The following is a 14,050-nucleotide window of genomic DNA, read 5'->3' on the forward strand; positions in this document are numbered from 1 at the left end:
ATGAAAATTCATTTCTCTTTATGAGCAGATTTGATATGGTAAATCAAATCATAAAGTTGCTTGGCAAACAAGGACTCAGAACCCGGATGATTAGTTTAATGAATGGAATGTTTCATGGCATCATGTATGCAATTCTACATAACAGGCTTCCTTTTTCCTACAAAGTTTAGGATAATTCCCTTTGTTCACAAACCTTAAGACATACCTCACTGTAACTAACTCTGATGTACTAACAATAAAACCAGGTTAATTCTTCAGGTCATGACAAGGTTACCAGCATCTTCTCTTTGAAGTGTGATTTGCCCTTCTTTTTTTTTTTCCTCTGAAAGAACATTAATTGAGTAATTTATTTAGTTGATGTTGTGATTTGCCCTTCTAAAATGTTTTAAAGGCATATGACTCTAAGACCATCTCTCGCTTAAGATACTCTCTTCAAGGAGCTACTTTTGACAGTACTTAGAACATACTTCATTTTAGCCTTTTTATGACCTAAACAAACATGGTTTTTGTTTAATAAACGAACTGCTTAGTATAGTACCTAGAACATAATAAACTCAGAATAATTTTGAGCAATTATAGATAGTAAAAACCAACCAACATTATTTGGTCAAATATATTAATTAGATTATTGACGGGGTAAATTATATTTATGATAGTCTCTTAGTTTATAGCTAAAAGAGGAAAAAGACCTAAACAAATTGGTAAAATATTCCTTTGGGAAGATAAGCCTTCAGTTTCATTTGAAGCTGAGAGTTCATGCTGTATTTCAAGAAATGATCAGTCAATAAATGGAGGTAAAACTTCAAATATTCTGATAATTGTGTAAAGGAAGGAAAGTTTGCCTAAAGTATGTGAGTTTTCAAATTAATTTGCTTTAAGTATCTTCCAGGAGAATTGATTGTTCAAACTGTTATCTGAAATGGAGTCTTTCTTTTTGGAAAAATTACAGAGTATGTTTATTTTTTACACTTTAGGATAGCGTATTCCAAATTTACTACTTTACTTAGTGTATCTCACAAAATAGTTAAATTAATACTTTACAGTCCATACACTAATGCTTTTTTTGGATTGTTCTTACGTATCCTAGTTCTAAATATACTATAAATTGGTGAATAATTCTGTGTTCATCCTCTCTGTGCCTTTGATTTTATACACTTTAGCTTTTTTTAGTCCATAGTAAAGAAACATTACTGTGTAGTCATCTTTAGCTACATTTTCTCTATGGAACTGATTACCGTGGGCGAGAGGTTCTCCAAATGTGGTTCCATCAAAATACAAACATGCTATATTATGATCCTGTCTTTAAAAAGTAACCTTTGCCCCCACATCTGTTTCCAGCTATCACCCCATTTCTCTGTTCAGTGTACAGCAAAACTAATAAAAAGTAGTTTTTACTTCTTGCAGCCTTTTTTTTTAAATACACATAAAGAACTGCTTTTATTGAAAACAATACAACATGAATCATAATATTCAGCATTAAAAATGTTTCCACTAATGGAACATTTGAAATTAACATTGCATTAGAGGGGAGGGATAAATCAGGAGCTTGGGATGAACATACACACACTACTATATAAAGATAGATAACCAACAAGGACATACTGTACAGTGCAGAGAACTCAATATTCTGTGATAACCTGTAAGAGAAAAGAATCTAAAAAAGAATGAATATATGTATATGCATAACTGAATCACTTTGCTGTACAACTGAAACCAACACAACACTGTAAATCAACCACACACCAATAAAATTAAGATTTAAAAAAAAAACACTGCATTAGAAAATTACAGGAATATGGTCACCATGCCTATGAAAACTACAGTCAGTTAGTCAACAAAACAGTTAAGCTTTGTTCACTGTTCTTCTCCCCCATATGTTTGTGGTTATTAAGACCGTTTATGTTAAAAATGGATCAAGGTTTAGTGTCGGTTCTATAGATACGATGAGTATTTATCCCAGGTTTCCTGGGACATCCCAGGTTGCAAATGACTGTATCCTGGTTTGGGGATGGGAGGATGTGGTCCACACTGTTGGCTTTGTGTGGTGAAGGTCTCCTGATCCAGGTGTGAAGGGGTTAGAATGGATCATTTGGATAACATCTGAGACAGCAACAGAACAAAAGGGTACAAGAACGAGAAAGCTGTTTGAGCGAAACTGGTGGCCCTTGAAGAAGCAGGCAAAGGTGTCAGGCAAGCATGAGGCCAGGATGTGTCTGGGTGAAACAACTTGAGGATAGATCAGGCAACCGTCTTGGAAGACGAAGTTGGTTTTCTTGAGTCAGCAGCTTAGTCACCTTCCGGCATCGTCAGTGTCAAGTACTTTTTAGCCTTCAGGGCCTGGCCACGGGCTTCTGAGGTGGTGAAACCACCTCAGAAGGGGGGGATTTTAGAAGGGTGGGCCTACGGGTTCATTTGTGGGAGAAACCTTCATTCCTTCTTCATGTGAATCCATTCAAGGGCTTCCTCTGTGCCCGGCAGCCTGTGAGAAACTGGGCAGGATCCAGAAATGGCCAAAACCCAAATCTTTGCCTTTGAGGAGTTTTCAGTCCAGTGTGGGGGACAGGCCTATAAGGTAGTAAATTATAATCCCACCTTATCAAGGATTCCTATCTAGATAGAACCAAGCACTGAGGGGCACAGAGAGGAGAGAGCCACTAACCACGGGATAGCTGGGGTGATTCAGGCCGGCCATCGTGTAGTGGGCCTCACACAGTCCTTTCTAAGTCCTTTTCCCCCTCAGTGGGTGAGTACAGGGAATAACAAGAATTGTTCCTCCCGGGGTTGTATAAGTGCTTCTGAGAAGCCCCCTTATCCTTCCAGGCTCCTGTTGATTCTTTCCCTATTTTCTTCCCTTTAAGGACCTGTCAGAGTCCAGGCAGGAAACAGAGAGTACACTCATCTGCGGTGTTTAAAAGGCTTTTTAGTGAAGTGACTATTTACAGAGGTTTGGGTAGCTTCCCAGAAGTAGTAAGAGACGTTGTGCCCCCAGCAGCTGCCCACAAAGGGAAGCCGCTCGCCCACCTGCCCTGCAGAGGCAGGGGAAGAGGTGGTGGTGGCGGCATCCAGGTGAAAGCCAGCATCCTGGGAGAGGGGCTGCTGGACAGGAGCTGCTTGCCCACAGGGCACCATGCCAGGCATTGAGGAATTAAGGATCAACCAGGCAGACCTGGCCCTCACCTTTACAGAGCTTATGGTCAAAGCAGACTGTCCTGCAGGCCCCAGGGCTCTGGTGATTTCTGATCTCTCTCCCTCATTCCTTATTGGCCACGCCCTCTTCTTACCCCATGTGCTCTGAGGGCCTAGGGGATACCAGCTGCAGGGCCAGGTGTCATGGGTTTCAGAGATACCAACCCGACATGCTTCCTTCCTCTAGGGAGTTCATCGGGGTGGAGAACAAAGCAATCAAGTTTCAAACCCGGATGTCACTGGGGAATAGCTGGGTGGCCGTGGACAAGACACTTCCACCAGGGCACCCATTTCTCCATCTTTTTACATCTCAGGGCTTTGTGCACTTTCTTGGGCTCTAGTGGAAGAAGAGTGGCTGCAAAGCTGAAGAAGAGGTCTCCAGTCTCCAAGTTTCCAGGCTCCAAGGCTACGGCCTCACTGAAACACTTCTTGTTGAGGACACCAATGATTTCCACATTGCCTAATCAAACCCTCAGGTCTCAGTTTATGTGTTAGCTTCCAAGATAATTTCACACAGCTGGATCATTCCCTGTTCTGGAAACAAGTTCCTTACATGGCTTCTAGGCATCACAGTCTTACTAATTTCTTCCTACTTCACTAGTTACTTCTTCTTGGTCTCATTTGTTTGTTCCTAGTCATTCCCCTGACTTCTAAATGTTGGCGTTCCCTAGAGATTAGTAGTCCTCTGTTCTTTTTTCTACCTACACTTTGTTGTCTTATCTCATGATTTTAAATAATATCTTTGTGTGGATGTTGTTTATATTGATTATATTCAACTTCTCCCTTGAATGCCAGACTTGATATTCAGTTGCCTCAACAGCTTGACTTTCCCTTCACTTCCTTCAGGGGTGTGGTCAAATACCAACTTATCAGACACTCCCCTACCTAAAATACCTCCTTGCCCAAGCACTCCTGCCCCAACCCTAAATTATTCTCTCCCCATAACTCTTATCGCCTGGTATGTTGTATATATATAGACATATATAAATATTCACATGCTAATAACATGCAAATAAAATATTTACATAAATAAAATTTATGTACCATAAATACATAAATGTACATATATGGACATAAGTATTTACATGTAAATATGTACACATATTTTATATTTACATATTTACACATATGTATAAATATTTATGTCTATGTTATACATATATGTATAACATATATGTATAACATAAACATATAAACATTTATGTTCTATAACATTTATATATAAATATGTATACATATTTATACATATGTCTTTTAGTCTGTTTTCCCCTACTAGAATTTATTAGAATCTAACCTCCATGAAGGCAAGCTCTTAGTGCCTAGAATAGTCCCTGGACTTTGATAGGCACTGAATGACTACATAATTGCATTCCAGACAATATGCTTGATTCCAAGATACTCATCCTTCCTAAGAATTTTAGCAACAACAATAAAAGGCCTAACCACCTGTCATAGTAAGGAACTTTAGGTTAACCTCTAGATTCTACATATTAAAAAGTTGACTTCACTTTCTACAAATCAAGCACCTACAGTGAAGGGGGAAAAGGGTTTGTATAGTTTATGCAGAGAAAAATCTGGTAAACTCAAATTCTGTTGCATCATTCGCCTGGAAATCTTGTGCAGTGCCTTGATTTTTGATGTTTTAGAGGAAGTGAACAAAACTAATTTTTTTTTCTTTCTTGTGCCAAATATCATATTTTGGGATATTTGAAAGAATTTCATGAGGCTGCAGAGTTTGAGCTGTTTCCTCACATCAAGTCATTTTTGTAAATAGAAGATTCAACTTTTCTGTACCCAACTTTTCTGGTCCCTTAGTGACTCACAAGATTATTTTTTCTAATTGATGTTAATATCCTGAACCTGAAATCAACAGGGAAAAATAAGAACAGTAATTTTTTTTTTTCCAGTAAAGGTACTCAGATCCAACTGAACAGGAGGTTTGAGCAGATGGCAGCTGAAATAAATCTCTCTATATAGTGGAATTACAGAGTTCAAAGAATTGTATAGCCCATCATCTACCACTGCTCATGCTCTATGTTAAAGATGTAGCAAAGTAATTACATTTGGGGAATTCCCTGGTGGTCTGGTGGTTAGGACTCCTCGCTTTCACGGCCTGGGTTCAATCCCTGGCCGGGGAACTAAGATCCCACAAGCTGCATGATGTGGCCAAAAAAAAAAAAAAAAAGTAATTGCACTTTTAAAAATGTGCAACATTCTCTCACATTTTCATTCTTGTATATGTAACGTTTCTTCTGCCTGGATGGACCTTTCCTTTGATTTGGCTTTACCTTCTCCAGAATGTTTCTCTTGATCTCCTTGGTCTCAATTTAAGCAATTCTGTCTCTGTGTCTGAAAGACCTTTTACATAGTTTACATTACATAAATTATCATGTATTATTAATTTACTACTCTCATTTCCCCCAAATATTGTTTATTGAAACAATAAAAGACACTGTTTTCTATTTCTGTGTTCCATTTGCATCGTATAGCACCTGCCATAAGTAGGTGTTCAATAAATATTTGCTAAATGAATGAATGAATAACAAGTCCTCTCTTCCACCAGTTTAGCAGTGTGAACTAACATTCCCCAGGTTCTAAGCTATTAGTTGAAATAACAGAAAAGCAGGAAATTACTCGTCAGAATCTTCCTTAATTCAGTTTTCAAAATTAGAGTTCCTGTGTTCCTTTGTCTTGATAAATATACTCAGTAGACAGTTGAGATCCTGAAAGCCTTTTGAAGCTTTTGGACTACATGAACTAAATAAAGCTAGGTATAATAAAATGCTTTCTACCTTTTATTCTATTTTGAACACATTTTTATTTAAGAAGTCACTGTCATTCAGTTATCGGTTGAAATGCTTTATTTCTTAAAGGTATTTTTAAAAAATTAATTCAAATCTTTTTATATTTCAAATTAGGTATCCTAGCCTTAGATTTAAAACTCATTTTTCCCAAGTATATTTTCTCTTTATTTAAGAGTAATATATTTTCATAGAGTGTGTTGAAAATTAGGAAAATCAAGCGTTCTTGTTCTGTCAGGTGCAGTGTTTAGAGTGTTATTTTGATAAAATCCAGTAGCTCTGATATTGCTTGAAAATACTTGGTCCTTTGGAGTATAATAGCAGGGGAAAAACTGTGGCATGGGTAAAAATTCACCATAATTACTTGAATTGGTTTTATACATAATCATCTTAGGTTTTGATAGTGAGGTAGCTGTATGGAGTGTCTTTGGGTCCAACATACATGAAAACACAGGATTGCCAGGGTTCACACAAGGAGGCAGTTGTTCAGGTTTCATTTCTGTTTCTGAATTTGACGCTGAAGTACTTTTCTTATCCTAAAAGATAAATGCATAAAATAATTCTCAATTATAAAGTTCTGAAAAAAACAGAATTATTTAAACTTAGCCCTAAGCCTTTCTTACCCCACTACTCACAAAAAGTGACTCGAAAAAGATCAAAGACAAATGTAAGATCTGACACTGTAAAACTCCTAGAAGAAAACATAGGGAAAAAGCTCCTTGGAGTTGGTCTTGGTAATTTTTTGGATATGACAACAAAAGTACAAGCAATAAAAGCAAAAATCAATAAGTGTGACTACGTCAAACGAAAAAGCTTCTGCGCAGCACAAGAACAGCAGAAGGAAGAGGCAGCCTTGGAATGGGAGAAAATATTTGCAAACCATACATCAGATAAGGGGTTAATTTCCAAAATATCTTTAGAACTCATACAATTCAACAGCAAAAAACCAAACAATATAATTAAATAATGGGCAGAGGATCTGAACAGACATTCTTCCCCAAGAAGACATACAGATGGCCAACAGGTACATGAAAAGATGTTCAACATCCCTAATCATCAGAGAAATGCAAATCTAAACCACGATGAGATATCAATCCACACCTGAAGAATGGCTATTACAAAGTTAAGAGAGAATAAGAGTTGGCGAGGATGTGGAGAAAAGGGAACCCTCATGCACTGTTGGTGGGAATGTAAATTGGTGCAGCCACTGTGGAAAACAGTATGGAGGTTCCTCAAAAAACTAAAAATACGGGACTTCCCTGGTGGGGCAGTGGTTAAGAATCTGCCTGCCAATGCAGGGCACGTGGGTTCGAGCCCTGGTCCGGGAAGATTGCACATGCCGTGGAGCAACGAAGCTCGTGCGCCACAACTACTGAGCCTGAGCTCTAGAGCCCGCGAGCCACAACTACTGAGCCCATGTGCCACAATTACTGAGGCCTGAGCACCTAGAGCCTGTGCTCTGCCACAAGAGAAGCCACCGCAATGAGAAGCCCGCGCACCACAACTAGAGAAACCCCGCGCGCAGCAACGAAGACCCAACGCAGCCAAAACTAAATAAATAAAATAAATAAATTAAAAAACAACCAAAAAAACTAAAAATAGAACCATCATATGATCCAGCAATTCCACTTCTGGGTATATATCTGAAGGAAATGAAATCACATCTTGAGGAGATATCTGTACTCCCATGTTCACTGCAGCATTCACAATAGCTAAGACATGGAAACAACCTAAGTATTCATCAACAGATGAATGGATGAAGAAATTTTGGTATATACACACACATACACAATGAAATATTATCAGCCATAAAAAAGGAAGGGATCCTGCCATTTGCAGCAACATGGATGGACCTTGAGAGCATTATGCTAAGTGAAGTCAGACAAAGACAAATACACTATGATCTCACATATATGTGGAATCTAAAAAAAAAAAAAAAGTCAAACTCAGAGCAGGATGGTGGTTGCCAGGGGCTGGGGATGGGGGAAATAGATGTTGGTCAAAGGGTACAAACTAACAGTTATAAGAAGAGTAAGTTCTAGGGGTCTAACGTACAGTGTGGTGACTACAGTTAACAATACTGTATTATATAATTGAAAGTTGCTAAAAGAGTAGATGTTCTCACCATACCCACACACAAAAATTTGTAATTATGTGAGGTGATGGACATATTAACTAATCTTATTGTTAATCATTTCACAGTATATATGTATATGAAAGCATCATGTTGTACCTTAAACTTACACAATGTTATACGTCAATTATACCTCAATAAAGCTGGAAAAACAATAGAGAAGAAAACAAAAACTTAGCCCCATCTACTCTCCTTTTGGGAGTCCTTTTCTCTGGAGGACACTGAAGAGTGCCCATTCAATTATATATATCTGTACAGAGCAAACTTGTCAAAAGTATGTACAAGGTAGCTTTTTAAAATCCAGTACTAGAACTATGAGAATTTATAAAAACGTGTAACTTATAGAGTAAGACTGCAATAGGTCATAGTTCGAAGAGGACGTACAGCTTAATTTTAGAGTGAAAAGGGAACAAGATAAACATTCAGGGATCTTAACCTTGTGGGGGATAGCCATTAAGCAAATAATTATACAACTGACTAATTATAATTGTGGTAAGTGCTATGAAGAAAAAAAATTCAGGATATTTATGAAGACATACAGGGGATTCTAACCTAGTGTGAGGGCCTAGGAAGGCCATTCTGGTGAAGTGTCGCTGAATCTTAAGACTGGAAGGCAAGGAAGGAAAAGACAGAGGAGGGCACAAAGAAAAAGCATGGCCAAAGTGGAGTAAGTTAGAGTGAAAATGGCTGCAGATGAGAATAGAGGGGCAGGAGCCAGATCCTGAAGGGTCTGGTTGGCTGTGTGAAAAGTTTAGATCTTTATGGTAAAAGCAATGGAAAGCTATTGAAGCGTTTTAAGGAGAAGCATGTCATGATGTAATATACTTTTTAGTAAGATTACTTTGGCTGCCGTCAGAGACTTGAATGGATGTGGAGAGGAGCTTCAGTATTCCATGTGACTGACGATGATGATTTATAGAAGAATGGTGGTATACAGAGACTAGTAAATAAATTTGAGACACATTTTGGAAGTAGAATTCATTGGACCTGGTGATTGATTGGATGTGGGTAGTGAAGAAGAGGGACAGATCAAGAAAGACTCCCACATTTCTGGACAAACATTTGGGTAGATGGTGGTGCCATTTACTACAATTTAATATGTAATTAACATATATAATAAATTTAATAAATATTTAAAATATACATAACTTAGCTATTTGGGGAAGGAGGGAGCAAGATATTAAAAAGAATGGGTACAAAAGTGCATATTGCTTTCTAGCAATGCATATAACATGCTTATCCTTAGTAAAGTCCATTCTATAAAAAACATCAAGCTTCAATAATGAAGGTGAAAGAATTCAAATGGAACAGACTATATGGACCTTGTTTATCACTCATTCAACAAATACTGAGTACCCACTGTGTACCAGGCATTGTTAGATGCTGGAAAAATAGTGATCAACAATCTAAAGTTCCTAGAACTTACATTTTATTACATAGAAGACAAGCACATAGGAAACCAGCTCAATAATGTTGGGAAACTGGTTATTTAAAAAAAAAAGTAGGTCTTCACCTTCAAATATTAGGTGTCACCAGTTCTGGGTTCTGATGTTGCCAGTGATAATAGCTGCGTGACTTTGATGAAATTATTTTGCAAGGATTCAATTCCTTGTCTATAAATATAAAACAAAGGAGATGGATTAGACAGTTTTTTTCTTTTTCTAATAGGATATAAGGGCTCTCCAAATGTAGCAATAGGAAAGTGATTTTCAGTTATTTAAAAACATGAAGGAAGTGTATATTTACTTGTGATAAGGCTCTTAAAAATGATTCTGTGGTGTCCATGTAGGCAAAAAATTTTGGTAGTTAAAAAACCCTCCAAATATGGCAACTTCTGGAATACTTAAGATCTAAGTCCTTCCAGATCAGAAATTATATTATTATATCTAACCTCATAGAGAATGGCAGGGTACTGTAACTCTGACTTTTTAAGGTTGCATTAAATAGAAGGTTGTTTATATGCATTAAAATTCTTTTGCTTTGAAGACTCTATAGTAGATTCTTGTGATTCATGAGGCTGAGACCCTTTAAGAATTCTAAATCCTTAAAACTAGCAAGCATATAATCTCAGTTTCTCCAACTCTAAAATGGAGGAAAGAATATTGACCAAGTTGTTGTGTCAGGCTTAAGGGAGGATCAAATTTGGGTCAGATTAATTCGGTTCCTCTTAGACTAACCCAGCTCACTGAATTCCTGGGTTATTCTACTTAATGTCTCTGCAAAGTTAAGTTCCCCACTGTCAGGAACCTATTTGTTTTGAAATCTTGAGTTCAAACCTGCAAATGTGAAGTATTTACTCCACTTTCTTTTATTTTGTTCAGATTTGAAGAAGTATAATAGAGTGTTGGAGGAGTAGCACAGGCAAGAACTTTGTGACCTAGATTCCAATCCTTTATCATCATTGCACCTTTGTTCTTATATTGTCTGTAAAATTGGTAAAAAAGGGGGAAAAAAAACACAACCTGCCATAGTTCCTGTGGTTGTGGAAATGAAAGAAAATCGGATGTAAATGATACGCTGCTATATAAATGGAACCAATTTTTACCATTTTCTTTTTTGCAGGTATACTTCAATGCATATGCATGATCTTCCAGAATTCAGTTCTGAAATTTACGGGTTAAGAAAACTTTACAGTAGTGTGCTACCATTTACTAACACTCATTATCTTGTAGGAAGCTGGCAAAGCTGGAAGTAGAACTCATCAGATCTTGCTGTTTATTCTTTTTTGACACTGCTTATTAATTTGTTTTAAATATCAAGTGCACAGACATTGGAGAATAGTAAGTCACCAGAATCCTACGGCATCACAACAGGTCAGCTTTTCTCAAAATGTCTAGGTTCTCTCAGCACATGGAAGGCTTCGTAGGTGGAAGGTGCTGCCCTGTGACTTGTGAGAAAAAGTACCAACCCTAATTTACTTTATGGACACCAGTCTGGTTGCCCAGGGCAACCTCAGTCCCAGAGGTTGTGACTTTCAAATCACCTTCTGCAACTGGCTCTAAAATTCTGATCAACTTTGACTCAAAATGGAATACAGGGGCTTCCCTGGTGGCGCAGTGGTTGACAGTCTGCCTGCCAATGCAGGGGACACGGGTTCGAGCCCTGGTCTGGGAAGATCCCACATGCCGCGGAGCAACTAGGCCCGTGGGCCACAACTACTGAGCCTGCGCGTCTGGAGCCTGTGCTCCGCAACAACAGAGGCCGCGATAGTGAGAGGCCCGCGATAGTGAGAGGCCCGCGCACCGCGATAAAGAGTGGCCCCTGCTCGCCGCAACTAGAGAAAGCCCTCGCACAGAAAACGAAGACCCAACACAGCAAAAATAAATAAATAAATAAATTTATAAAGTTCCTACCAAAATTCTTAAAAAAAAAAAAAAAAATGGAATACAGGAAACAGAATCTAGTCAAAATAGAAGACAAATTAGCTGAAAAATTTTGTTGGCATAATCCATACCACACAGTCTGTAAAAATTAGTGTCTACCGAAATCTTTTAGACCTCCAGGACAATTCACAAATGTTTACGGACTTGGAAACAAAATACCCCTTGCTTTTACTTTATGTCCTAGGCCCTCACTGCAACTGTCTTATTTGGGTTTCGACCTCTTCAAATCTGGTATTCTTAAAATGTAGAGTTCAAAACAGATACAATCAAAAACAAAACAGCCTAATATAAAGAATAATAAAAAGATTACTTTAAATTCTCTGCTAGGTTATACATTGGGTCAGCAACTGTTACTGAAGGAGAAGAAGGTTAATGAAAATTATAAATGAATCTTTTAAGATCGATTAAGTCTAAAATTAGACTGTGCAAGTGCCTTGAAAAGAATGAAAATCTACAAATAGATGGTATTAACTTCCTTACTAATTTAATTTTCAGGCTCTCCTAGAATTAGAGAAAACCAGGCCACTTTGACTTTTCCAAGTCTTTTGTTATAAACACACACACATTCTTATAAAGATAAATAACAAGCTACTGAAATAATAAAAATGCCCATTATAGAAGCTGTAATTATAAAATTAAAAAAAATTTTTTTTTTTTTTTTTTTTGGTTTTGTGTCACAGTTGATGTTAACTACAGTAACACCAAAAGCAAAAAAAAACCCTGTAAGTCTAATTTTGAGGCACCCTTTTGTTTCTCCTCAGGCCCACCATCCTCCTTGTTCGTGTTTTTCTTAATTTATCTTTTTCTGGCCACAATTAGGTGACAGAGAATTAAACCTTAACTTTCTACTGTTTCCATCAACAGTGAGTATAAATGCACCATATCCTTTTTTCCCCTCATATCCTTTTTTGAACAAGACACAATGTAAACAGACGTCAAATTAACAAGGTACGTTTTTCTTGTTCAAAACCATCACGGCATTTTGCAATGGGGCATGAGTTGCATACCATCCCCAATCATCCTTATACCTTCAGAGGCAATTCTGGCCTAATGCAATGCATGTTACATCTGTGTACCCCAGTGGTTGCCTACAACGGTGGTTGTTTTTGGAGGGTGGGGGTGGGTAGGAGTGTGGGGTGCCCCAAATTTATAGTAAAGAGTATCGACAGTCAAAAACATCCAGCCCACTGCCCAAACCCACCCAGTCGCACTCGGTCATTCTCGATATCTTCTTTATTTTTTTCGGCAAACGCAGTCTTTTCCTGCAGCGGATGGCAAGGCCAGCGAGCGCCGACTTTTACTACACCCAATTAAAGCAGCAAAGAGAAGGCGAACCGTCGGCTGGATGGATACGTGTAAACTAATCGGCCTAATCCGGGGAGCCGTCCTGCAGGGTGGAATCCTTCGGAGAGGCTGTAGCAGGCCGTCTCCACAGTAACCGGCAGCGGCGCCTCTGCAGTGCCGGGGCCCGGATGTTGTGAGGATCACGGCCGCGGGGCCCAGCTTCCTGCAGCCTGCCGGCGACGGGCTGCGCTCCTCTTCGGGAGTCGTAGTTCTTCCCTCCGCCGCCGCCCAGTATAAGGCGCGGGCGGGACTACGAGTCCCGGCATGCGCCGCGGCGCCTCGCCGCCCTCCGCCTCCCGGCTGCGGATGCCTGCGAGCAGGTTGTTGTTTTTATGAGAGGCGTCACTGCTCTCGGAGCTGTGACCGCCGCCAGCGCGACAGCTAACGCCGTCGGGCGGAGGTGGCGCTGCTCCTTCAGGTACGGCCCTGGGCGAGTTTGGACCCCAGGAGGGGAGTCCGGGCCGACTGTCGGGGTCCTGGCTCAGCCGCCTGGCGGAGGCGGTCGCGGGGTTTCCGCTGAAGGGGGGCTTGACCCTAGGCGCTCGGTGTTTGCGGCCGCCTGGGTGGCCTCCTCGGAAGGCGAGTCTGCATCCCCCGTGGCGGAGCCGGTCCGGTGGTCCTGCAGCCTCGGTTCCCTGCGTTGCAGACGCGAGCGGTGTGCCGGGAGTGTGGGGGAGCCGACAGCCCAGGGGACGCACCCGCCTTCCTCCGCTGGGCTGGCTTAAGGCTCTCCTCGGTCCTGATTGATGAGAATCCATATGGTAAGATGTTATGTGCGTCACCCCGCCGGGTTTTCAGCCGGCCGGTCTTTTTTTGGTGACGTTTGAGCCCCGTGATGCCAGGAAGAGAAAGATTAAATAATGTATTTGAGATTTCTGCTTGTGAGCCTGGCTGATAATGATCAAATCTCCCTGTCTATCCTTTTCCCCCTCCACCGGTCCCCTTCCTAATCGATAAGCCCTCCGTAGCAGCAGGTCACACCGTGCCTTCTACGCGTTACTGTTTATCTTTGTTTAACGAATCAACTTTTTGCCTTTGGGAGCGCCAATTTTAACGAACTCAGCCAATTAGGTACTTTGTTGAGTGGGTGAAATTTGCACTGTCTCAGTCTGGCTTTATTAAAAAATGGAATGGAGCCTTCTTGTAGCTAGAATAGGTAATTATTTTAGTACTGGGAATTTTAGGAGATTTGCCTCCTCAAA

General features: G+C 39.8%; 2 protein-coding genes across 3 annotated transcripts in view; one reads left to right on the plus strand and one right to left on the minus strand.

The window, feature by feature from the left end:
- Positions 1 to 6,115: 6,115 nt before the first annotated feature.
- Positions 6,116 to 12,965, minus strand: PIERCE2 (piercer of microtubule wall 2). The gene is made up of 2 exons (XM_061182095.1): positions 12,706 to 12,965; positions 6,116 to 6,523 (listed from the first exon to the last, which is right to left on the minus strand). The coding sequence occupies exons 1-2, from the start codon at positions 12,721 to 12,723 to the stop codon at positions 6,176 to 6,178; spliced, it is 366 nt and encodes a 121-aa protein (XP_061038078.1). The 5' UTR covers positions 12,724 to 12,965; the 3' UTR covers positions 6,116 to 6,175.
- A 198-nt stretch (positions 12,966 to 13,163) lies between these two features.
- CCPG1 (cell cycle progression 1) overlaps positions 13,164 to 14,050 on the plus strand; it is a 38,110-nt gene continuing 37,223 nt past the window's right edge. Inside the window, exon 1 of one of the 2 annotated variants that reach the window (XM_061180295.1) lies at positions 13,164 to 13,609. The gene's annotated coding sequence lies outside the window, so the exon portion shown is untranslated. The remainder of the gene's footprint in view (positions 13,610 to 14,050) is intronic. The other variant, XM_061180296.1, reaches the window with a different exon arrangement.

The sequence above is a fragment of the Eubalaena glacialis genome, chromosome 2, assembly GCF_028564815.1.
Source record: "Eubalaena glacialis isolate mEubGla1 chromosome 2, mEubGla1.1.hap2.+ XY, whole genome shotgun sequence".
Taxonomy (NCBI): Eukaryota; Metazoa; Chordata; class Mammalia; order Artiodactyla; family Balaenidae; genus Eubalaena; species Eubalaena glacialis.